Source organism: Drosophila innubila (genome assembly GCF_004354385.1).
Source record: "Drosophila innubila isolate TH190305 chromosome 3R unlocalized genomic scaffold, UK_Dinn_1.0 2_E_3R, whole genome shotgun sequence".
NCBI lineage: Eukaryota > Metazoa > Arthropoda > Insecta > Diptera > Drosophilidae > Drosophila > Drosophila innubila.
This window is the reverse complement of record NW_022995380.1, coordinates 4900539-4922954: the sequence shown is the minus strand read 5'-3', so window position 1 is coordinate 4922954 and position 22416 is coordinate 4900539. Positions and strand designations below refer to the sequence as shown.

At 38.3% G+C, this 22416-nt stretch overlaps 4 protein-coding genes across 7 annotated transcripts; 3 read left to right on the top strand and 1 right to left on the bottom strand.

Annotated features, from left to right (window-relative positions):
* Positions 1–463: 463 nt before the first annotated feature.
* Positions 464–2593, top strand: LOC117792276 (negative elongation factor B). The gene has a single exon (XM_034632336.1). The coding sequence runs from the start codon at positions 623–625 to the stop codon at positions 2399–2401; it is 1779 nt and encodes a 592-aa protein (XP_034488227.1). The 5' UTR covers positions 464–622; the 3' UTR covers positions 2402–2593.
* Positions 2594–3260: 667 nt separating this feature from the next.
* On the top strand, positions 3261–17146 carry LOC117792677 (cyclin G). 3 transcript variants are annotated; one of them, XM_034632898.1, is made up of 7 exons: positions 3296–3376; positions 9670–9672; positions 12542–13383; positions 13515–13754; positions 13822–14196; positions 14267–14481; positions 16035–17146. In XM_034632898.1, the coding sequence occupies exons 3-7, from the start codon at positions 12562–12564 to the stop codon at positions 16108–16110; spliced, it is 1728 nt and encodes a 575-aa protein (XP_034488789.1). In that variant the 5' UTR covers positions 3296–3376; positions 9670–9672; positions 12542–12561; the 3' UTR covers positions 16111–17146. The 3 variants fall into 3 exon arrangements, with proteins under 3 accessions (XP_034488787.1, XP_034488789.1, XP_034488788.1); XM_034632896.1 differs by lacking the exon at positions 9670–9672 and having other exon boundaries at positions 3261–3376; XM_034632897.1 differs by lacking the exons at positions 3296–3376; positions 9670–9672 and adding an exon at positions 4225–4752.
* A 2399-nt stretch (positions 17147–19545) lies between these two features.
* On the top strand, positions 19546–20669 carry LOC117792681 (60S ribosomal protein L6). Its single transcript, XM_034632903.1, has 2 exons — positions 19546–19707; positions 19863–20669. Exons 1-2 carry the CDS (start codon positions 19597–19599, stop codon positions 20538–20540), a joined length of 789 nt encoding a protein of 262 aa, XP_034488794.1. The 5' UTR covers positions 19546–19596; the 3' UTR covers positions 20541–20669.
* On the bottom strand, positions 20566–22345 carry LOC117792678 (acyl-coenzyme A thioesterase 9, mitochondrial). Of its 2 annotated transcripts, none has more exons than XM_034632900.1 (4): positions 22183–22345; positions 22015–22123; positions 21725–21962; positions 20566–21667 (listed from the first exon to the last, which is right to left on the bottom strand). In XM_034632900.1, exons 1-4 carry the CDS (start codon positions 22224–22226, stop codon positions 20670–20672), a joined length of 1389 nt encoding a protein of 462 aa, XP_034488791.1. In that variant the 5' UTR covers positions 22227–22345; the 3' UTR covers positions 20566–20669. The 2 variants fall into 2 exon arrangements, with proteins under 2 accessions (XP_034488791.1, XP_034488790.1); XM_034632899.1 differs by having other exon boundaries at positions 21725–21967; positions 22020–22123.
* Between the last annotated feature and the right edge of the window lie 71 nt (positions 22346–22416).

Here is a 22416-nt window from a genome sequence, read left to right as displayed (position 1 = left end):
TCTGTCTGAAAAGCACCCGAAAAATAGCTAAGATTGCGAAGAAAAATAGCTAAAAAAAAACTTTTAGCACCCGCCGAAATCAAGACGGCACAGCTGATATACAAATGGAGTAGCAGTCCTGCCAATTTATTTTAATAATGTTGCAACAAAAAAACGGGATAGATAGTGATCAATTTTCAAAATGCTCCAAATTCTGCCACTTTTATAATTAAAAAAAAAAGTTACTGAGTGCTGCCAACTTTTGGTTGTAAAGAAAGAATCTAATAGCAATTTCCTATTAGCAAAACATGGCTGAATATAAATAAAAAATAAAATAGCCAGATTTCCGAATAATTGCAATCGAACTTTGAAAATAACCAGAAATATCTATAAAATAGCTAAGTTGGCAACAGTGTTCACCATACAGTGATGATGTTTGAAACTCATCGATATATCACCAACCATATCGATTATACCGTTCTCGTGCAGTGAAGAAGAATGTTAATTTTGTAGATTGCCAAAAACATAAACGAAAACAAAAAGCTGAATTATAAATTATAGACATAAAGTGGTTTATACATTTGGCACATATACAGTCTATTTGATTTGTAATTGACCAACACAAACTGATCAATTGTTGAAAATGAGCACGCCAGCCAAAAACAATGGCACAGGGCTGGAGGACGTCAACATACCGGGACAGGCGTTTTTACGCGAAGCCCTGACTTCTTGTACGGATCCATTGAAAGCCATTGAGAGTTTTCAACTGGAGAATGGTGTGCTATTGCCATCGTTGCGTCCAATGCTGCCACTATTGGATTTGCATGGAGTGCGTCGTCTGGACTTTCATACATCGCTAATGGAAGAGCTGCGCGACAAGCTGATTGCTCACATCAATGAGCTGGATCAGAAAGATCCGCGAGAGCGCGAGAAGAAGCTGAAGGAACTGCTGGTTAAAAGCTTTCCCGTAGTGCGTGTGAAATACTTGCGTCCCGTGGTGATGGCCATACTGCGCAACACGCAGCACATTGATGACAAGTATCTACGCATCCTGGTGCGTGATCGCGAACTCTACGCGGATACGGATACCGAGGTGAAGCGACAGATTTGGCGAGATAATCAGTCGCTGTTTGGTGATGAGGTTTCGCCGCTGCTGTCGCAGTATATTCGCGAAAAGGAGCACATTCTATTTGATCACACCAATCTGAATAATTTGTTCTTCCAGCCCACGCCAAAGGTGCGGCGACAGGGCGAGGTAGTCCAAAAGCTGGCCAACATGATTGGCACCAGTGTCAAGCTGTACGACATGGTTTTGCAGTTTTTGCGCACACTCTTTCTGCGTACCCGCAATGTCCACTATTGCACACTGCGCGCTGAGCTTTTAATGGCACTCCATGATCTCGAGGTGCAGGAGATCATCTCGATTGATCCGTGCCACAAGTTCACTTGGTGTCTGGATGCCTGCATTCGCGAAAAGAATGTGGACATTAAACGCTCGCGGGAGTTGCAGGGATTTCTGGACAACATCAAGCGTGGCCAGGAGCAGGTGCTCGGTGATCTATCCATGACACTCTGCGATCCCTATGCCATCAATTTCCTGGCCACCTCGGCCATCAAGATTCTGCAGCATCTCATCAATAACGAGGGCATGCCGCGGGATAATCAAATATTAATCCTGCTGCTGCGCATGTTGGCACTGGGATTAAGTGCATGGGTGATGATCGATTCGCAGGACTTTAAGGAACCCAAGCTGGACAGCCAGGTGGTGACCAAGTTTCTGCCAGCACTCATGTCGCTCATGGTGGACGATCAGTGTCGCAGTCTGCACGGAAAACTGCCACCCGATGAGCGTGAATCTGCTCTGACCACCATCGAGCACTCGGGACCCGCTCCGGACGCCGTCGAGGCGTACATACAGGAGAGTTCCGTGGCCAGCATACTGGCCATGTACTATACGCTACACTCGGCCCGCACCAAGGATCGTGTGGGATTGCTACGCGTTTTGGCCATATTGTCGGCCTGCAAGGATGATCGCGCCTATGAGGATCCCTTCCTGCACTCTCTGATTGCCCTGCTGATACCCATGAGCGAGGAATTCGCTACCGAGGACTTTTGCACAACGCTCTTCGATGAATTCATATTCGCCGGCCTGACACGCGAGAATGTGACATCGAGGCACATGTTGAAGCTCCTTTGGTATGTGCACAACAAGTTGCCCCTCGGCCGCCTCGCCACTCTGATGAAGGCCATGCAACCGACAACCGCCCACAATGAGCACATCCACAAGCTCTACGAGACGCTCCAGGAGCGCATTGGCACAGTCACGGCAGCCGAGACACCAATCGCTGATCTCCCGCCGGCCGACTTTGATTCTCCACTCAAGAGCGTTCCCACTCCGGGACCGCACTACAGCGCTCAGTAAATCCCATAAATCCCACAAATTTATATTCGTGTATGTAATTTAAGTTATTTGTATACCCAGCTTATACCTAGTCTTGTCTATTTACTATATTAACAATATTTACGAGAATGTATTTCAACTGCATATCGAAGCATGTCTCAGTACATTTAGTTTATGACAATTAATTAAATTTTTTTTCGCGTAGTTTTAATTGCAAATGTCTTTCATTGAATAGACTTCTAATTTGTGAAATATCGATATATTCACATATATTAATAAACCAATAATTAACTAATTGAACCGTTGCTTTTAAGGATGCTCGCAAAGAATTGTTAAAAAGCTTAGAGTTCGTATGCAAGAAAAATTTCAAAATTGCTATTAGCTGGAAATCTGGCTATTTTAAATATCTTTTCAATCAAGTTTTGCTATTAAAATGTGTAGCCCAAATGATGCCCCCTGTTAAATTAACCAGTCTGGTATTCCACCTTTTTTTTTTGACAATTTCTTTATTTTGAGCAAGTATTTTTTATTTTTGGAAAACATTTTGTTAGAACTTTGTGCATTTTTTAATGTTTTCAAAATTTCAAAATTAAATTTGTAACTTCTCTCCCCTTTGAATGAAAAGCTTCAAACATTAATTAATATGTTAACCTTTATTTTATGTAATTTCGAAATTTTAATTTTCTTAAGACTATTAATTTATTGCAAAGTTATGTCATTTTGAAATTGGCAATTAAATTTTTATTTATCGCTAGATTTACCGACATGGCGCCAGCTTTTTTGGCTAATTTGAGCAAATTGTCACAATGTGACGCAGTGTGAACCTAGAATTATTGGTCACACTCTCTCGATTATCGCCAGAGCAACTCTGAAAATGGCCCTGGTCCTTACCCTTACCATCTCTAGCGCACTTCATTTAGATATTTCATATATTTTGGTTGTGACGCAGTTCAGAAAAAAGAAGCCAAATACTGATCAAATCGCAGAGGCATCCGGGTAAGTTATATGAAATGTGTTTAATTATCATATTACCATTGTTATTAACTGTTATTCAATACGAAAAACGACCTTTTGATGGTACAATTAGCTGAGAAAGTTTTGTGTCTTTCCATTGCCGTGCGCCACGCGTTTCTTCCAATAAGAATGTGTGTGTATGTGTGTGTGACGAAATAGTAAAAGGTTATTACTTTTTAAGTATTCTTTTAAATGAACGTTGCCACGAAAGTACAAATGTAATTGAAATTAACAATTGAAAATGTCAGTTCATAGTCACAAATGTATTTCAATTGCTTAACATTTAATTGCCATAAATGGAGCTGTTGCTGCTTCTGGAAGCACACATACAAGTGCATTGCGCTATATGTGAAATACTGAACCACCGTTCACCCCGCCCCCGCTTCGTTCATTCAAAAAATAAATCACTTGGCAACAGCAGCGTGTGTGTGTGTGTTGTGTGTGTGTAACTCAAATGCTTCGTAAAACAAGCGAAAGGTGTCGCCACAGAAAGATCCTTTTGATGATAAAGGTCCTTTTAAAAAGGAGGACCATTTATCAAAAAGATACTTTTGAAAAAAAATTATCTAATTTTGAAACTAGCATTTTATAAATGTTGCAGAGTTTTTGTCAGAATTTTGTCGAATTTTTTGATAAATTAATTTTAAAAATAATTATTCAAATTATGCACCAGATTGTGGTGGTCGGGCGATATCGATATCATGTCGAAACTAGCATGTCAACATAAGCTGCGCAACATTTGCTGTCTCTACTCTCAACCTATGTTGCTGGCAACATTTTCATATTACTTTTGAATCGTCTGTTCTTCTCTTTCGATTTAATCGTCAGTTTACATTTGGAAGCAACAAAGCAAAGTACCGTTTGGACTGTAACAGAGTGTGTGCGTGTGTAATTTGTATATGTGTGTGTTTGCATAGAAATTTTTATAATTTGAATTTAAATTTAAAAATATAGCACCTACATGCAAAGTCAATGTACATATAAATAAGTAGCCTAGCAAAGTTAACAATAACAACAACATATAAGATGTGCAGCTGATGGGAAAAACCTACCACTTTTAAACTGGTGTGTGGGAAAAATCGATCCACGAACTGTGTGCAAAGAAAAGAAGAGAAAATGTTGGCTTAAACAAAAGACTTTGACGACAACAACAACAAGATCACTGTGATACAATTTGCAGTACAAATTAGTTAAATATACTTAGTGTAGCCATTCTAACAAAGAACCAATCGAACACAACAACAACAACTACACTTATTTTTCAAGTGCAATAAATAAATTTCACCAAGATTCTCAACTAAAAAAATCATCTCAACATTCCTGCGCAACATATAAAACAACAAAATGGCTGTAAAAACGTAAGCACATACATTATAAATTAATGAAAATTTTTATTGCGTGCAGAAAAAAGGCCTTGATATTTGTCCACTATTAAATTGATTGTATTGATATATAGAAAAGGATACATGTTTATATACATTGCATATGTATATACATATTGTGTAAGCATTTGTTTGAATGCAGAAAAAAGAAAAAATGTAGAAACAATTTACGTGTTTGTTTCACTTCTCAATTCGTTTCCCAGCTGTTTGAACATTTTGTTTTGCATGTATATGTGTGCGCTCATGAATGCAAACGTCTGTTTATGTATGTGTTTTTTTTTTTTTGTGTGTGTGTGTGTGGGTAGGAGTGGAGCTGTTTTTTATGGGGTAATGGGGAGAGAAACTATGCTGGTACTCCAGCAGTACAGTTACTCAAACAATTATACTCATCACTTGCTGTGCTATATAATTTTTTTTTCAATTTTTGTGACCTGGACGCTAAAAGTCTATTTATTCAGCCCAATATTCTAAATAGTTTGACTTTAATTGTTTTTTCATTGTCTTCTTTTTATTTTTTTTTTCAACGCACAAAGCAAGCTCCAACACTGACAGTGTTTCATTTCCAAAGCGTTCTTCTCTTTCTCGCTCTCTGGCCCTCTCTCGAAACACATACACTCACAGAGCGCAAACAAAGAGTTTTGAATGTGTGAGTTATGTTCGTGTTCCCATTTGGATTTTCGCTTTGTATTTTTCATAGTGTGAGTGCGAGCTTCAAATTGCGTCAGCCAATTGAAAATGTATTTATACTCGTTGTAGGTAATATTTAAATACCCCAAAATTTTAACAAGTTTTCCTAACTGTTTTAAAACTAGACTACATTATGTAGAGATAATATTATATCTCGTTGCAAGAGTTTAAATGACTCTTCTCTCAATTTAGTTTTTGCCTCTCTGCTTGATTTCACCTTCAGCGTATTTTGCTTTCTGGGTCATATTTGTTGATTTCAATTTGTTGTTGTATGTAAAAACCACAAGCAGCTAGCATATAATAATGCAATATTTGTAGTTTTTTTTTTTTGTATACAAATTATTTTATATGCCTCTTTTAATTTTTGATAACCTCCACACATACTTATTTGAATGTGTGTGTGTGTTTTTCGTGGGTGATTTTTCATTTGGATACCCGTTGTTTTTGTTTGTTTCTTCATATAAAGACTTCAACTTTTGCTTTGGCCATCTTCCTTAGCGTCTTTATTGCTGTTGTTGTAGTTGACTACGAGGCGTTGGCGCGCATTTTTGTGTGTTTTCATTGTTGCTTCCTCGGGTCATTTATATACGCCTGTGTGTGCGTAAACATAATTCATCTATTGTAAAAATAAGAGAGAGCGCGAGAGAGAGCAGCCATCTTGATCTTGCCTTGACTTGACTTGCGCTCATCCTCCCCAAAAATTACCCGTCAATCCGTTTCACATTTTGAAGTCTCTATCGAGATTTCACTTGTAGTGATGCACTCTTGTCCATTGTGTCTACCTGTATCTTTGGCTAGTAGTCAAGACTTAAAATATCTCGTTACTGTCTGCAAATTTTCGACAACTGTCGCGTCAGACGAAAGTGAAATTCGAGTCCCTTAAAACAAAACCCCAAACTTTAGAGAAATAAAATACTTAGGGGACAGCTGTTTGTCAAAAGTGACGCATACCCGAAAAGCGATGAGCGCAGCTTTTGTCTACTTGGCAACCCTGCAACGCAAATGAGCTCAATAAGCATTTTTATAAAGCGAACAGCGAAAGTTAATCTAGTGTCATGTTGAGAAAACTTTGCAACCCTCCCCTGTGGCGGTAATCCGAGTTGCTCCCGAGCTGCCACAATGGCTGACAGCTCGTGCCAAGCCAAAGCGACTTTTGGACAGTCCACCCCTTTTTTGGATTGTTGTAGCTATTTCTGTTTTTTTGTTGTTTCTTTCCAAAGGTGGGTCTCTAATTCAATTGAGAGGTGCTGACACATTCCAATGGCTGAGCAGCTGCTGCTGCTGCAGCTGATAGCGAAAAACGACCTGGCAACGCTGCAACAGCTGCCGCCTCTCCATCCTATTGTTGTTTTTTCTTTGGGATTGGAAGTGGAACGTGTGTACTGGAAGTGTAACTTAGACTGGAATGACAATGAGTTAAGATCGATAAGATCGATTTGCTTATCGCAGTAAACGTCATGGAATGCTACATAAAACGATTGATAAGGGAAAGCTTATAAGTCATTGTTGGCCATTGATAACGTAATGTCGTAATGTCTGTTATCTAAGTGTGGTATCCGGTGGGCGTTTGCTTGTAATGTATCTACGTAACCATATGAAAAACTGAAAAGCAAAGTTCGCTTTATTTACGTCTATTTCCCGTCTCTTATCTACATTATTCGTACAGCTGACCGTAAAGTAGATTTTCAAAATGGAAAACACTTACGACCATCATGACAAATTCTTGCATGCATTTCTCATTTTCCCCTCACGATAATGAAAACTAGATTTAAGCACTTCAAGTGTTTTTTTATTTTACAATTTGCTGAATAATTCGAGCGATAATAGAAATGCAAATACATTGAATACGAACGAGTCCATTGACAGATAATCGAGACGGGCCTTAGACGGCAATACATACAGATGTATGTATGTATGTTGTTGATAGCGAATTGGGCACGGAACTGGAAGAATGAGTAGAAAAGGAAAAACTACTGAAATGCAAAGTTCATCGCATGATTTTGATTCAATTTTTAAATGCTCTGAAATTGAGAATGAGAGAAATGGGAATAGAAACAAGAGTACAATGCCCCACGGCTGACTAAATAACGGACGTTTGGCGGCTTAGATTTGTTTAAAATTTGTCTTTTTTTGTTTATGCATTTATGTATGAATAAGAATAGACAGTAAACAAAAAAAAAATCATTTGTTTTGTTCACTTGAAAATGTAATAAATTATGTTGCAGGGCGCATGCCACAGGCAGCTGCTGCGACTGCGCTCTTCCAGCGACCTTTTCTTGTTTCCGTTCTCTGTGCGTTTCGCACTTAGCGCTGTCATGGATACTAACATACATACATACATACATGTACATAACTAGGCGTTTGTGTTGTGTATGCAAGTGGGGTTGAAAAAAATTTTGACGACGCACAGTGGGACAATGCCCGAATTTGTTTTACAAAAATCAGACCAATGTATGTAGATATTTTATAAATTTAAAAATAATAATTTGCTAGTAAACTTCTTAAGCTTTGAAATAACTGTATACACAGTGTACATATTATACACGTAAAATTAAAAGAAATCAATTTAATTTTGTCCGTAATATACATTTATATCTTATTTTATTTTTTAAACAATATTGTTTAACCACTAAAAAGTCAGTCGACTTTGATATATTAATTTTGCAATTGCATACAACCTAAACATGTTTTTTTTTCCACGATTGTATGCCCTAATGTCCCACAGTGCGACGGCTGTGTGGCTTCCTGGGTGTTGTGCTGTGATGTATGTATGAATGTAAATACATATTATCAGTGGATTTTATTAGTGGGGGTTGCTTGAACTGGAACTGGCCGCCCTTAAACAGTTCGTTGCACAATTTCAAGTGATAATTTCATCAAAGCTAAAGTCGTTACGAACATTTTTGTTATTTTAAGCCCAAGGGTTGCGTATCGTATCCAATATGGGAATGGGTTTCACAGTGCCACACGAATGAGTTGACTTGGGTTTTCTAAGCGATGCAAAGTGTCAGCTTTTGGTTCCACTTTGTGTACCTGTTTCTACGTTTGCTACGTGACGTGACGCAAGCAACGCAAAGATTTCACATTTACTGTTGTTGTTTCTTTACTTTTGGCTGATGCAATTCCAACTGCATCCAGTTAACTCTCTCGAAAACTTTTTCGGTGAGATCTGCCTTTGAGCAGTAGCTTCAACCGAGCTATGTATGTACAAGTGACTGTCATTTGCTGACCTTCAGCAGCTTTCAGTACACAGGCCATCCATCAATTAAGCGCTGATAAATGAATAAACCGTTGAAAAGCATAAAATAAAACAACAACAACACTGTCAATAACAAATGCCGTCTCTCTCGTGGAGGTAACATTGCAACTATCGCCATCCCGTTTGCTCTTGCGTCTGTGCGTATGTTTTAATGAAATATCAACGACGCAAATAAAAATGACGAAAATATTTAGCAAGCTTTTAAGTTGCTGCTTTTGTTTTGATTTGTTTTGATTCTGTTGTGCACTTTATTAAAATAACAAAGACAAACGGACGCGGACATAATTCGCTTTCGTTTTATGTTTATGTGCTTATTACTACTTACTCTCTCCCTATTTCTCTTTATTAAATGCTTTTAAAACTTTACTTAGGCATAAGTACATACATATGCATATGTAAATGCGTGAGAGTGCATGTGTATGCATATTTATGTACAGTGGCTCTCAGCTTATTTCATCCACAACTTTTACATAATAAATAATAATAATAATATTAAATTTATATTTTAATAGGAAGAAAATATATTGACATTTAATTTTCAATTTAATCAAAATATTTTCATTTTATTTTTAAAAATATATTGTTTCAAATTTAAGCACTAAAAACATACCATAGATAAATATACAGGGAGTCAAATCAGCTGTGAGCCACTGTACGTGCACAAATATGTAGATATTTCACACCTGAGCAGGTGGCCACGCCTACCTTAGCCGCCCATCTTGTCCGTCTTCGTTTAAAAGTTACGAAAATAGGCAAAAAGTGAAAATTTTTTACAAGCGCTCGCAAATGTTGGCCAAGTGGTTGGCGGACAGTAAACGACAAATGCCAACAACAACAACAACAAAAGCAGCCTAGGTATAGCTCGTGTATAAATAAAAACAACTACACATACACACACTCATACACATACACACATATCAGTGTGTACGTGCTTTGCGTCAGCAGAGCGCGTAATAATATTTTTGTTGCTTTTGAAAATATTTGAGAAACCGAAAAAAGCAAATACTAAAAAAAAATTCGTTTTAGAAATTGTTGAATCGAATTGGAAAATACATACATACTATTAATATTTACATATTTATCTATTTACACAAGTTTGTATGTAATGAGCCTTGAACGAGATCAATAGAACGATTTCTCTGTGTTTGCCCAGAAGGCCACATAACATAATATAAATAATACTGTGAGTTCTCACTACATTTACAGTAAACAAACCTACTAGCAACGCACACACACATAAGTACATACATCTTGCGTTGGTATGAGTGTCTTAAGCTGTCATAAGGCAATTCAAGTTTTGAGTTCAGTTCTCATCCTCACTCTCTTTCTTTTTTTTTTTTGTTACGCTTTGTAAAGTTTCATGTTCGCCAAAGCGTAGAGTTAAACTTTGACCTGTGCTCGCGGTGCCGTTAGTTTGGCGCTTTTGTGAGATTTCAAACTCATTAAATGCAACGTCATGCTCTCAGACTTGAAAACTAGTTTTGTGGGTGGACGACCTTGAGTTGAAATGGCTCAAAACCAATTGGTTAGTTTCTTTGTTTTGCTTTGCGAACGGAAGTAAAAAAATAAGTATGATTCGTCTGTTTTTTAAATAAAAACTTTTCATATTCTGCGTCACATTCATTGGTTAGCTGATTCATATTATGTTGTACTCATATTAAGTTGAAGAGATGATTAAGGTGCGGTTTTTTGGCTGGCGAAAGTCAACTCATTCTAAATAAAAGTATACCTGATTCACATTTAAAACGGGTTGAAAAACTTAAAATGAACTTGAAAATAAATACCTTTTTTGGAATTTTTAAGTAAGTTTTGGGTTATTTTTAGCCTTGTGAACGGGTTTTTTAATCTAGCCATGAAGCAGGCTAATGGCAACTGCTATTAAACACATTGTTAACACTTGAAGTTGCTTAAATCGTTTGGCACCAGGAACACAAACATATGTTTACAATTTAAATAGTCTTCTCTATAAATAGTCGACAATATCCCATTTTTCAATTGTAGAGCAACTGGAAATAATCTTGCCACACTCTCAAGTTGCTTCATTTTTGTGGTTGCTTTTATGTCATTTATCAGCTCTGCTTAGATTATTTAACATTTTGTTTTGACTATTCTCCTCCATCATTTGCTAGCATCCAGAGAAAGCTCCTCTGATGCTTGTTGCTGTTGTTATCTCTCTCAATCTCTCTCCGATGCTCTTGTTTATGTTTGCTTGGGTGTACTTGTGTGTGTGTCTGTGTTTGTGTGCGTATTATTAGCTGGATGGCGAACGTTGAATTGGAACAAGATGGCGGCCACTCTGTTTACTCAAGTGCGCTCAGTGAGCTTTTGTTTTAGTGTTGTTCTTTTCTTATTTTCTCTGCAAATCCGTAATCATAGTTTTTAATCGATAATTGAAGGGAAGTAAATTCGATAAACAATTGTCTGTCAATTTGTAGTATATTTTGTGTGTGACATAAACACACAAAAAACAGTCTATTTACGTTGCTCGCCTTGAGGCAACGATCGCCTCCCCTTGCCCCCCGCCCCATCCCATAGCCTTGTGACATGATTGTGATTTGAATAAAAATGTGAACAATTTCAGATTTTTGAGGTCAAGAAATAAATAAAATGTATACCAATGTCAACGGGTATTATTACAAACATTTGCCACACTGTGCAGGTGGCAGAGGCAAAGGCACTGTGATTTCCCTCAGTGCAGTTTTCATCTGCCATAAAGGTTGTTCAACGTATTGAATACAGTTAAAATAAATTACAAAATAACAAAATATTAACAAAAATAATGGAAATTTAAATATTTCAACGTTAATTAACATCATTTGACATTTATGTACTTCACAAAAATATATATACAAATTTTACAACACTCTTATTTTTTATATTGATTTATTAACAATTTTTTTTATTTAATTGCGCCATTTTTGCAGCGCGTAAGTTTTACATTTTAGCAACAAAGGTTTTTCCACTCTCAACGGGAAATCTATTCAAGAGAAATCGATAGCTCCAAAAGCGAGCAATCACATACACTGTAAAAAGTTTTAACGTCTTGAGTTTATTATCGTAACAAGCATTGAGCGAACACATAATAAACCATTTTGACGATTGAAATTATACATTATAAACATATAATCATTATATTATATTTGATCAGCGTACGTTTTGACTGACTGATCGACACGAAATATATAAAAGATATAGATCTAGATATATCGTATATAAACGTAGTCATCGTCGTGTCGTTGTACACTGCAAACAATTGTCATTTAATATATTTATTTATATTTATTCATTGTTGAGGGCGTTTTGTTTGTTTAACTGTTTGCAAATTGTTGAAAGAATAGCATTAAGGTTTTTTGAGCCATCGACAGAGCAATACATTTCCACTTAATTCTAAAACTTTACTCAATTTTCAATTTCTTCGGCTCTGGGTTCTTTAGACCAGTGTGTGCACCACAAGTAGCAAACAGATTGGTTTATTTTCGGTTGCAATTGCGCTAACAGTGGATTGATAATATTACAAAAGCATTCATTTGTTTAAATAATCCCTGAAGCGTTGCATTTCGGTCTTGATTTCGAGCTACAGATTGAGAGAACACTTAATTGCATTTTTGTGATCTCGCTGATATCTTGGCAACAAACCATACATATATAAAAGTTGGCTTGAAATTTCGTTTTGGGCTTTGCTGAAAATAAAATCATATATCAAACAATTTCAATAAGGGACAAAGAGTATTTGTGGCCTAAGACGCAACGAGAAATTTCATTGCGTTTTTCTTGAAACTTGAAACCAAATCAAATCCTTGCCATATATCAATATAACAGGTACTAGGCCAGCCCTCACAATGTCTGTCCCTGTACGCTACTCTGCTGCCGCCGAATACGCCGTCGTTGATAGTGGTTTGGATAATACTCTAACCCAAGAAGAGCAATACCACAGACAACAACAGCAACAATATCAGCACCAGCAACAGCACCAGCACCAGCAACAACAACTCGAACAGCAGCAGCAATACGAGCAATATCAACAACAACAATACGAACAGGAGCAACAGGAGCAGGTTCGATTGTATTGCCAATTGCAACAGCAGCTGGAGCTGGAAGAGCAGGTGCAAGCGCAGGCGGTGCGGCAGCAGCAGCAGCAGTTGATGCAGCAGAGGTCATCGATGTTGATGTCGTCGTCGGGAATGCCAGGTCTTGATTTGCCCAACAACAACACCAATATAAGCAACGTTGCCAGCAACATTAATAACAACAACAATAACATGGATGCTATTAGCATTAATGCCATCCTGGTCGATGATGAGCAACCATCAACATCGGCTCAGGCAGCGGCAGCAGCAGCGTTAATTGGAGGCAAATCAATGGCAAGCAATGGCATCGGCGATCACAATACGGAGATGCCGACTGATTGGATGAGGATTGTGGACGAGGGTCGGTATGGGACACCGGGTGCTGCTGGCTTGGAATATCAAAAGTACGAACAACAACAAACACTACAGCAGACACTGGAAACTGAAGCGGAAAGTGTGGTGCCAGCAGCAATTAAGAAACTGGAGGAACAATTAAATGCATTCTCCTCAGATGAACTCTACGAGACGCTTAAGGAGTACGACGCATTGCAGGACAAATATCATACTGTACTGCTACTGCCCAAGGAGTCTAGGGTAAGTTTCAAATTTATCTAAATTTCCTATTTCCAATAATAACCTAATAAAAAGAATTATGAAAGAGTTCTATTGTTAATTTGATTTTGCCAATGGACTGTCTAACAATAAGTATATTCTGCCATCTACAGCGTGAGGTGACAGCAGGTGGACGCGATGGATCGGCGTATGTGCTGCGTTGCTTGAAGATGTGGTATGAGCTGCCATCCGATGTCCTGTTCTCAGCCATGAGCCTGGTGGATCGTTTCCTGGATCGCATGGCCGTCAAGCCGAAGCATATGGCCTGCATGAGCGTTGCCTCCTTCCATTTGGCCATCAAGCAGCTGGACTTGAAGCCCATACCTGCCGACGATCTGGTTACAATATCTCAGGTAAGTTACACCACAAACATACACACAGTAAAGCATTAATTGATGGCCATACATTGATTATTTGCAGTGTGGTTGTACCGCTGGCGATCTGGAACGAATGGCCGGCGTTATCGCCAACAAACTGGGCGTACAGATGGGACATGCCCCCATCACATCAGTGAGCTACCTGCGCATCTATTACGCACTCTTCCGCAATTTGGCGAAGGAGATTGGCGGTGATTTCTTCAAGTTCTACCAGCAGCTGATCAAGCTCGAGGAGCTGGAGAATCGCTTAGAGATATTGCTGTGCGATGTGAAGACAACGGTCATTACACCCGCGACTCTGGCATTAGTGCTCATCTGCCTGCATCTTGATTTCCACATCAAGGAATCGTACACACGCGGCAGTCCCGAACTTAAGCATGTCTTTGAGTACATACTCTTCCTGCAGCAATACATGAGGGTAAGCAATTGGCATAACAATTTTACATTCTACATAATATGTCTATATCTAATTGAATTCTTGCTTGCAGATTCCCGATCGCGTTTTCACCTGCGGTTTTAGCATTGTCTCGGGCATTCTGTCCCATTACAACGGACAGAACAAGGCGCCCTACAAGCAGCGGCTTGTCTGGAAACTCTCCAGTCGCACGCTGCGCGTCCTGCGCCCGACCAATCGCTTTTCATCCGATTTACCCACCATCGAGGAGGGTATATCAAATGCTCTAGACGATGGCCTGCGTTCAAGGTAAGTGATAATGCATATTAACTTATTATAATATATATTGAGAGAGTTGTAAGAAGGGAATGCTGCTTTAGACCATATTCAATGGGTTTACCGAAAGGAATATGTGCCTAAAGGCATAACCTTAAGCTGCATCAACAATCTAGTAGATATAGCCATGTCCGTCTGTATGAACACCTTGATCTCAAGGACTTCACGAGCTAGATACACATAACATATGTCCTGTATAAAGCAGTCCCTAAGGAAACTAAAAATTTCCCAATCTGATGAAAAGCCCGTTAGTTATCTAAGTTTCTATACCATTTTTGTTTTTTGTTATTGAAAAAGAGGCGCGCAGGGTTCGTAAATTATTTTTAGCACTATTATGTCGACTCTTTGGACGATTTTGTAGTATGTAGGCGTGTGTATGTGTCGACTGTCGAGTTTGGCGTAAACAAGTTTCTAGAATACATACGCGATTTCATTATCACAACACAACAACAGCTAACGATCAACAACAGCAAAAACAACAACAATAACAACGACAACCAAAGAGGCATAGAAAATCATGAGACCCACTGGATGTCTGGCTGGTTTGGCCTGCCTAACTCGAAGCATTTGCCAAAAGTGGTCTGACAACAATAATAACAACAACAACAAATACACAGTTAGACTGTGAGACACACATACATCTATGCGTGATGTTTTTTTTTGTATTTATATTGCTTTGTTTTGTCGACGAGTGTGCGTACATATATGTTTTTCGACAACAATCTTATCAGAGAGCAACAAGGTGGGAGGAGTGTGCCACACAAATACATATATATATATATATATATATATATATATATACGAGGGCTGTCACAAAAATATTTGATAATATACATATTGAGAATTTCTGTCGCCTAAGTGCGTCAATTGTGGCGCGTGGGTTGCTCGTCTGACACTTTTCCTTAATTTCATTGACATTGCTTAAATATCATGGCAAGACCTTGACACTTTCTCTACCAAATATGCAATCATACTACAATCTTTATATAAAGGAAATAAAGCAGTTCCTTGTTTTTCTATAAAGTAAAAACAAGCGCAAATAGTTGATTATTTCAATTAAACTTGACCTTCAATTCGCCTCAACTGAGAGCAAAGTTCGCTAAACCGAAAATGATATAAACACCACACAAATACATATGTACATACCTACATACTGTATATATTATTCTCGACTTTTGGCAAAGGGTATTAAGTTTTCAATGCAACAATAATTTGTGGTTGATTTGATTGCCTTTTGTTGTAGTCGATGTTAACTTATCTCAAACTTGATGCCTTCAAATTAGTCATAAACTGTTGAGTTCAATGCACCTTGTGACTTTCACAAGTGTGTTGGTGGAGGGGAGGGACCCGTATTGCAGTTGTGCAAAGGTTGTTTTTCTGTTGTATAATATATATATTTTCAAATCAGCTGATCAATTTGATAGGCAACTTGAACGATGACGACCTTCAACTTGAAATGGAATTGAAATGGCATTTGATTGATAATAATGGTGTTTAATTTGTTATTGTTCTTTTTCTATTTGCAGAACCGAGAGTATTAGCTCTGAGGAGGAAGAGGATTGGCCAACTTCACCCATTATTCCAATTTTCGAACAATGTTAGTAGTACCCAGCAGCAAGTAAGCAGCATCCAAGCAAAGCAGCCCCCGAAATGACAACAATGGGTGGGGCAAGATTGATTGAACAGCAGCAGAGAGCAGACAACAGGAATCATCCATTTACACACTTTACAACACATCTGTGGTAGCAGCAACAATTGCAGCATTTGGAAACCAAACATCAGACATATCCTCGGCTCCATGGGAGCCCATCGATTGGCAACAGCAACAACAATGAGAACAACGACAACACCAAATTGAGTAACTGCCCCACAAGTCGATAAGAGAAAGATTAAGAGAGAAATGAGAGTGTGTGTGTAATGGGTGGACGTGTGTATATATTTTGCTAAAGTGCATCATAATTCGTTTAGCATATGCATATATATTATTTACGCTGGTTCTACCATTTAAGAAACTATGAAAAATGCGAAGTCAGCCAGCGCTTCGTTGCGTTAGGCGACAGGCAAAATAATTTTTTCAATTTAATTTGCGGCAAGACAAGAAAAATACGTTAAAAAAAAAATAACAAATGAAAAAAAATTCAAAAAAAAATATATATATAAACCAGAATGCTGCGGACCATCATACAAAAGATTGATGTCGTTCCGGACCATTTTTGCGATCAGTGAAAGAAACACGATTAGAGAATTGATGACGACCCAACACAGGCGTACGGAACGAAACAGCAATTTTTTGTCGGTTGCGCTTGGAAAAAAAATTCAAAAAACCACTTAAACAATCAAAAAGCAACAAAAAAAAGAATATCTTAAACTAAATCTTCTATATCCCAATTTAAATAAGTTTAAATAATTTTTATGTTCTCCATGTTTGTTTTGTAAAACACCTTAAAACTTAAAGAATAAAAATAAAAACGATGGACCCACGAACACATAAACCACAAAACTGTAAAATGAAACAGAGAGAAAAAAAATTAACAAAACAAAAAAAACCAAAAAAAGTACAAAAATTCATTAAATATAGACGGGGACAATTAACTGATAGATTAAACTGTTCAAGAGAGACAACAGCAAAAAAAAAATCCCAAAAAACCATCAGATTTATCAGTCGATTTGGCCGCGCTCGGAATTCAAGAACTGTGACTAAGATCGAACAGTCATAATTAATAATAAAAGAAAGCAAAACAAAAAACAATATGTAGTTGTGTGTGTAGTAGACATTTTTGCTCTATATAACAAAAAAGAAAAGTTTAAATCGAATCCCGTAAAACAGATTCGATATGCGGCATTTCAATTTGTTGCCAATAAATAAGATAAATTTATTAAACATTCATAATTATTTCAAATTAAGTGAATTTGTTATTATTTATTTAACAACAACAACAAACAACATGATCTTTTGAGAAAAATGAAATGTATTGAGATCAATGCAAATACAACAACAACAGTGATCAATTTTATATATTCATAGCTTATGAACATTTCACTTTCTTTTTTGTTATATAATTTAAAAACTATTTAATTTATTAAAGCGAAACACTTGTAAAAAAAACAAACAAAAAATATATATAAAACAAAAACCATTCATATGTTGTACTAAATATTCTATAGATACTATTATTAAAACCATAGCTTATAGTGTTAACTAAAAAGCAACCAGCAAAAGTAAAACAAAAATACAACAACCGCAGCTCCAATTAATAATAATCTTATACATTTTTTCTTTTTAAATTTTGAAGCGCGGCATTCTGATTAAATATTATGATGCATTAGTACAGAATATATACACGGCAAAAGGGAGTACGAAGAATCACTAAGCTCTTAAGTAGAGCAAACAAAAATAAGAGAAAAAGCAAAAACTACCCGCAGAATGATAAATTTTAAAAACTTTCTTAAATTCTATTAAGCAAACGCACTTTAAAAAGCAAATGAATAATCGAATCGAATAACGTTCGATACACAATTCTGTAAATTTGAATAAATGCGCGTGTCACTGTGCACAGTGGCATTCAATTTCTAATGGATATTTGCAACAAATCCAAATGTTTTATTTACTTTTGTTTGTGTGTGTGCTTGCGTGCGTGTGTGCAGCTTTTAGAATCCCTGGGGATGGCCAACTCCCGCCTCTCGTCATCTTACCAAATGTGAGTACATTCTCAAAACAAATCCTAGCAAATTGTCCAAATGTGACGTATTTGGCGCACTCTGCTCTTACACACCTGCAAATGTAAATAAAACATATTTGCTGTACAATTTTCAAACTATAATCAAACATTACACTACTTTAATGAAAGTGCAATAGTTTTTCACCCAATTTCAAAACAACCATGGCAATACTCATGTTTTTTGTTTTAAGCTAACAAACATTGTACACAATAATGCCGAGAATGTGAGAAGGCGTCAACTATTTTAATATTTAAGCGAGAGAGAAAAATTGTGTGTTCATTGCCAGGCTGCAAAATATTTTTAATCTTAGTCTAACTTTAATTGATGGCAAAGTGACAAATAAGCGAGACAACAAAACAAACAAACAAAAGGAGTTTAGACTTAAGAAACCATTCTACAATGCAAAACAAAAAACAAATATGCCGTCAACTCTGCTGAGAGCAGTCGGATATTTTGATTGAATTAATTGTATGTATTTTAAAACTAGAAAATTTTACATGTATTTAGCGCGGAGTTAGTAAAATATTTGCAAGGAGTGTTATTAATCAGACGAATCATTTTAAATAATTAAGAACAAATCTCTCATTATTAATGTACAATCTTTTGATTTGATAGGTTCAGGCATAATTTAGTTTTTACTTGGATTTTAGATTTCTAAAAAAAATATATATTAAGTTTGAGTTAAATTTGTATGCTTAAGGCAATGCAAACAAAATTTTATATATTAACTGACCATGAAAATTAATAGGCTTAAAGTTTTGATTTTAAATTGAAACTCGATGAAATTTTTACTCATTTTGTAAATTAATCATCATTCATTACATTAATTTATTAAAATTGTATTTACATTTAACTCGGTTCGTGGCAAGCAAAATGAACAATTAAGTAAGATAACGGAAGAATGTGTAAAAACGGATAGAGCTGTAAAAGAACATAAGAACAACAAAATCGTGATTTAATTCATTGTATACACATTAAAACCAATAAATGGAAAAAAGTATTATTAAATGGTAAACAAAAAGGCGTTTTAACTTTATTTGGACTTGAAATTAATTTTATTTATTATTTTAAATAGCAAGGTTACAGTTGAAACTTGTAACCAAATTTAAATAAATAAAACATGACGTCAATGGACTTTCAAGTAAAATTTGAATTAATTATATGGAAAACGTTGCTAATCGATTAAATATCGATATTTCATAATCGCCAGTGCTGGAAAGGGTAGTGTTGGTAAGTACTAAATATCAGAGTTGCTTTGAAATATTTCGATAAGAGCCATGCAGTGTTTTTGCTTGGTGCTGGCAACTCTGTGACACATAACCTTCCTTTTCTAAATAATTTTTGTGCTGTGTACACGTGTTTTCCACAATGGCACCCGTCGAAAAAGCTAAAAAGGTCGCCAAATCGGCCAAAAAGGGCAAGAAGCACCCGGTTAACTCGTACCTGAAGGGTGGCGTCTTGCGTTACTCCAAATCCCAGGTAAAAACTCGAAAATTGACATTGAAAAAACAATATGCAAAGTTTGCAAGTTGATGTGACGCCGCCTTCGCCTGCGCCTTGCAGCGACAGAGGCAGAGGCAGCAAAACAACGTGTATGGTGGAAATATAGCTGATTGTGTTCCTTTGATTTGCAGATGTACAAGCGCCGTGCGCTGTACCGCCTGAAGGACAAGAAGCACCCCGTCGTGCAGAAGGAGAAGGTGCCCATCAAGAAGGTGAAGAAGATCGGTGGCCCCAAGAACGGTGGTGAGCGTACCGTCTACCTGCGCAAGTCCAAGGCCAACTACCCAACCAAGACGTTCGTCAAGAAGCGTCCTGGCAAGGCCAACTTCAGCGAGCACAAGCGCAACGTTCGCCGCAACCTGAAGCCCGGCACAGTGCTCATCCTGCTGGCTGGTCGTCATCAGGGCAAGCGTGTTGTTCTCCTGAAGACTCTGTCTTCTGGCCTGCTCCTGGTCACTGGTCCATTCGCCCTCAACTCGTGCCCATTGCGTCGCGTTTCACAGCGCTTCGTCATCGGCACCTCGTCCCGTGTGGATTTGGGTGACTTCAAGGTGCCCGAGCACTTGAATGACGCCTACTTCCGTCGCCTGAAGGCCAAGAAGGAGAAGAAGTCCGGTGAGGCTGATATCTTTGCTGCCAAGAAGGAGCGTTTTGTGCCCAACGAGCAGCGCAAGAAGGACCAGAAGGAGGTGGACAGTGCCCTGCTCAAGGTGATCAAGGCACATCCCGAGGGTAAATTCTTCAAGAAGTACTTGCAGAACATGTTCGCTCTGCACTCTTCCCAATACCCACATCGTCTGCGCTTCTAAGCGAGATCAACACAACAACAACAACTTCAGTTTAAGGATTTTTAAATACTTTGTACAAGCCCGCTGATTACAACAAATTTGTAAAATAAACAATTACAATACGGAACTCTGTGTCGAGGTATGAGGAAATTACGAGTGTTGTTTATTCTCTTGTTTTCTACTTCTTTCCGGTTCGGCTTTAATGGGCTGGGGGTAATCCGGCTGCAGATTGAGAGCGGCCAGAAATTTGCGTCTGCCATGTATATACCAGAGCATCTCCCGGTATGATCTGGGCAGCACCTCATCCACTATTTTAGACGCCTGATAGGTCAGATAGAACACATTGGTTGTCGTATGCTCGCCACTCTCCGCATCCCAATTCTTCGCCACTGTCATCACTTGTATGAAGTTTTGAGCAGTGTACACCACATAGGCGGTCATCTGGAGGAATGCAGTGACCTTCACCGGCTGCATGAAACTGATGTCCGATATGCACTTCAAGATCGGGCGGCCACTCACATAGATACTGGCCGTAATGAAGCTAATCTCAACGGCCTGACGCATTAGGAAGCCACCAAAGATGGTGTTGTGTGCATTGCGATTCTCTGGAAACGGATTCATCATTGTCGATCGCTGGCTGTCCTCCATCCAGTGGCATTTCGGTGGCAACGTGCGTTTGTTCAGGTCGAAGCTGTCCCGAGGCGTCGTCCGCTGCAGCAGACTGTACATGATTGCCTGCTCGTGCTCCTGTGGTGGCCACACCAGGACACCTTGGGATTCTGTGGATCGGCGTCTCAATTGCCTTTCGTTGGCTTCCTCCCAACATTTCTGCTCCATTTCATCGGCCGGTTGAAGGGCATTTACTGGCGCCGATGAGGTATTGGTGGCATTCCGGGCAACCATTAGAAATACGGCTTTCGTTACGTCCAGATATTTGTCATTCAACAACTGGCGCGTATAAATTGTTGCCTCCATGGAAGTGTTGCCTGTCCAGGATATAAAGCCACTCAGCTCGATATCCTTGTCGACCTTGATGTCCTCAATATTGGAGAAGTCCACTCTATCGACCAGCAGGGTCACAAACGTATACGGCAACCACACATCCTTGGGCAGGTCAAGGATATTGATGTGACGATGACACAGCCAAACTGCAAATCAAGTTCTTTATCGTTATTCCTATTGGGATTTGGTACTCTAGTAATTACCTGCAAACATATCCAGCTCCTCCAGAAGTCGACCCATACGAGCCCGTCCCAAATGATTAATATAACGTTCCCTGGCCAACTCATCCACGCCCAGCGGCAGTGTAGCCCTTGTATACGAATCCTGCATGCTGCGCGGAGGCAGTTGCTCCTTCTTTGGATGATACTCCAGCAAATGCTTACGAGACTTGGGAACTACATGATAGCCTCTTTCCACACCAGTCCTCTCCCGTATCTTGTTTCCAACTGCAAATGCTTTCAAGGTGAAGAGAGAGTTACGTATAAGATTCAATCTTACCATCGGTCATTGTTCCAGAGTAATGATCCGACTGCGTTTTTAAATACTCTCCCATCTCATAATACCTCACTCCAGAGTAGGGCAACACCCAACGTGTTTGAACCCTGAGAATAAATACTGAATAGATTCAAGCACTCAAATACTAAATATGTTTATTTATTACCTGGGAAACCCCCGTGGGATTATTAAGCGTGCCATCCGTTGCATGTCTACAGTATCCAAAAAATACTTCTACGTGCGTACTTACTTACAGTACAAAAAAAATCGAAAATAAATTGAAAATATTTGCATTGAGCACTAGACACGCTTCTCTTCGTAGATCTAAGGTATAAAGATCAGATACGAGCAATTACGAGTGTTTTGCCAAAGATTCTCTAATCTCTGAAAAAGTCTTCCG

Excerpts from the sequence above, each read along its gene's own strand:
- LOC117792681 (XM_034632903.1), top strand. The coding sequence starts at position 19,597 with ATGGCACCCGTCGAAAAAGCTAAAAAGGTCGCCAAATCGGCCAAAAAG. Across the intron at positions 19,708-19,862 it reads TGCGTTACTCCAAATCCCAG|ATGTACAAGCGCCGTGCGCT; the intron begins GTAAAAACTCGA and ends TTTGATTTGCAG.
- LOC117792677 (XM_034632896.1), top strand. The coding sequence starts at position 12,562 with ATGTCTGTCCCTGTACGCTACTCTGCTGCCGCCGAATACGCCGTCGTT. Across the intron at positions 13,384-13,514 it reads TACTGCCCAAGGAGTCTAGG|CGTGAGGTGACAGCAGGTGG; the intron begins GTAAGTTTCAAA and ends TGCCATCTACAG. Across the intron at positions 14,197-14,266 it reads TCCTGCAGCAATACATGAGG|ATTCCCGATCGCGTTTTCAC; the intron begins GTAAGCAATTGG and ends TCTTGCTTGCAG.
- LOC117792276 (XM_034632336.1), top strand. The coding sequence starts at position 623 with ATGAGCACGCCAGCCAAAAACAATGGCACAGGGCTGGAGGACGTCAAC.
- LOC117792678 (XM_034632900.1), bottom strand. The coding sequence starts at position 22,226 with ATGCAACGGATGGCACGCTTAATAATCCCACGGGGGTTTCCCAG. Across the intron at positions 22,124-22,182 it reads ATCCCACGGGGGTTTCCCAG|GGTTCAAACACGTTGGGTGT; the intron begins GTAATAAATAAA and ends ATTTATTCTCAG. Across the intron at positions 21,668-21,724 it reads GGAGCTGGATATGTTTGCAG|TTTGGCTGTGTCATCGTCAC; the intron begins GTAATTACTAGA and ends CTTGATTTGCAG.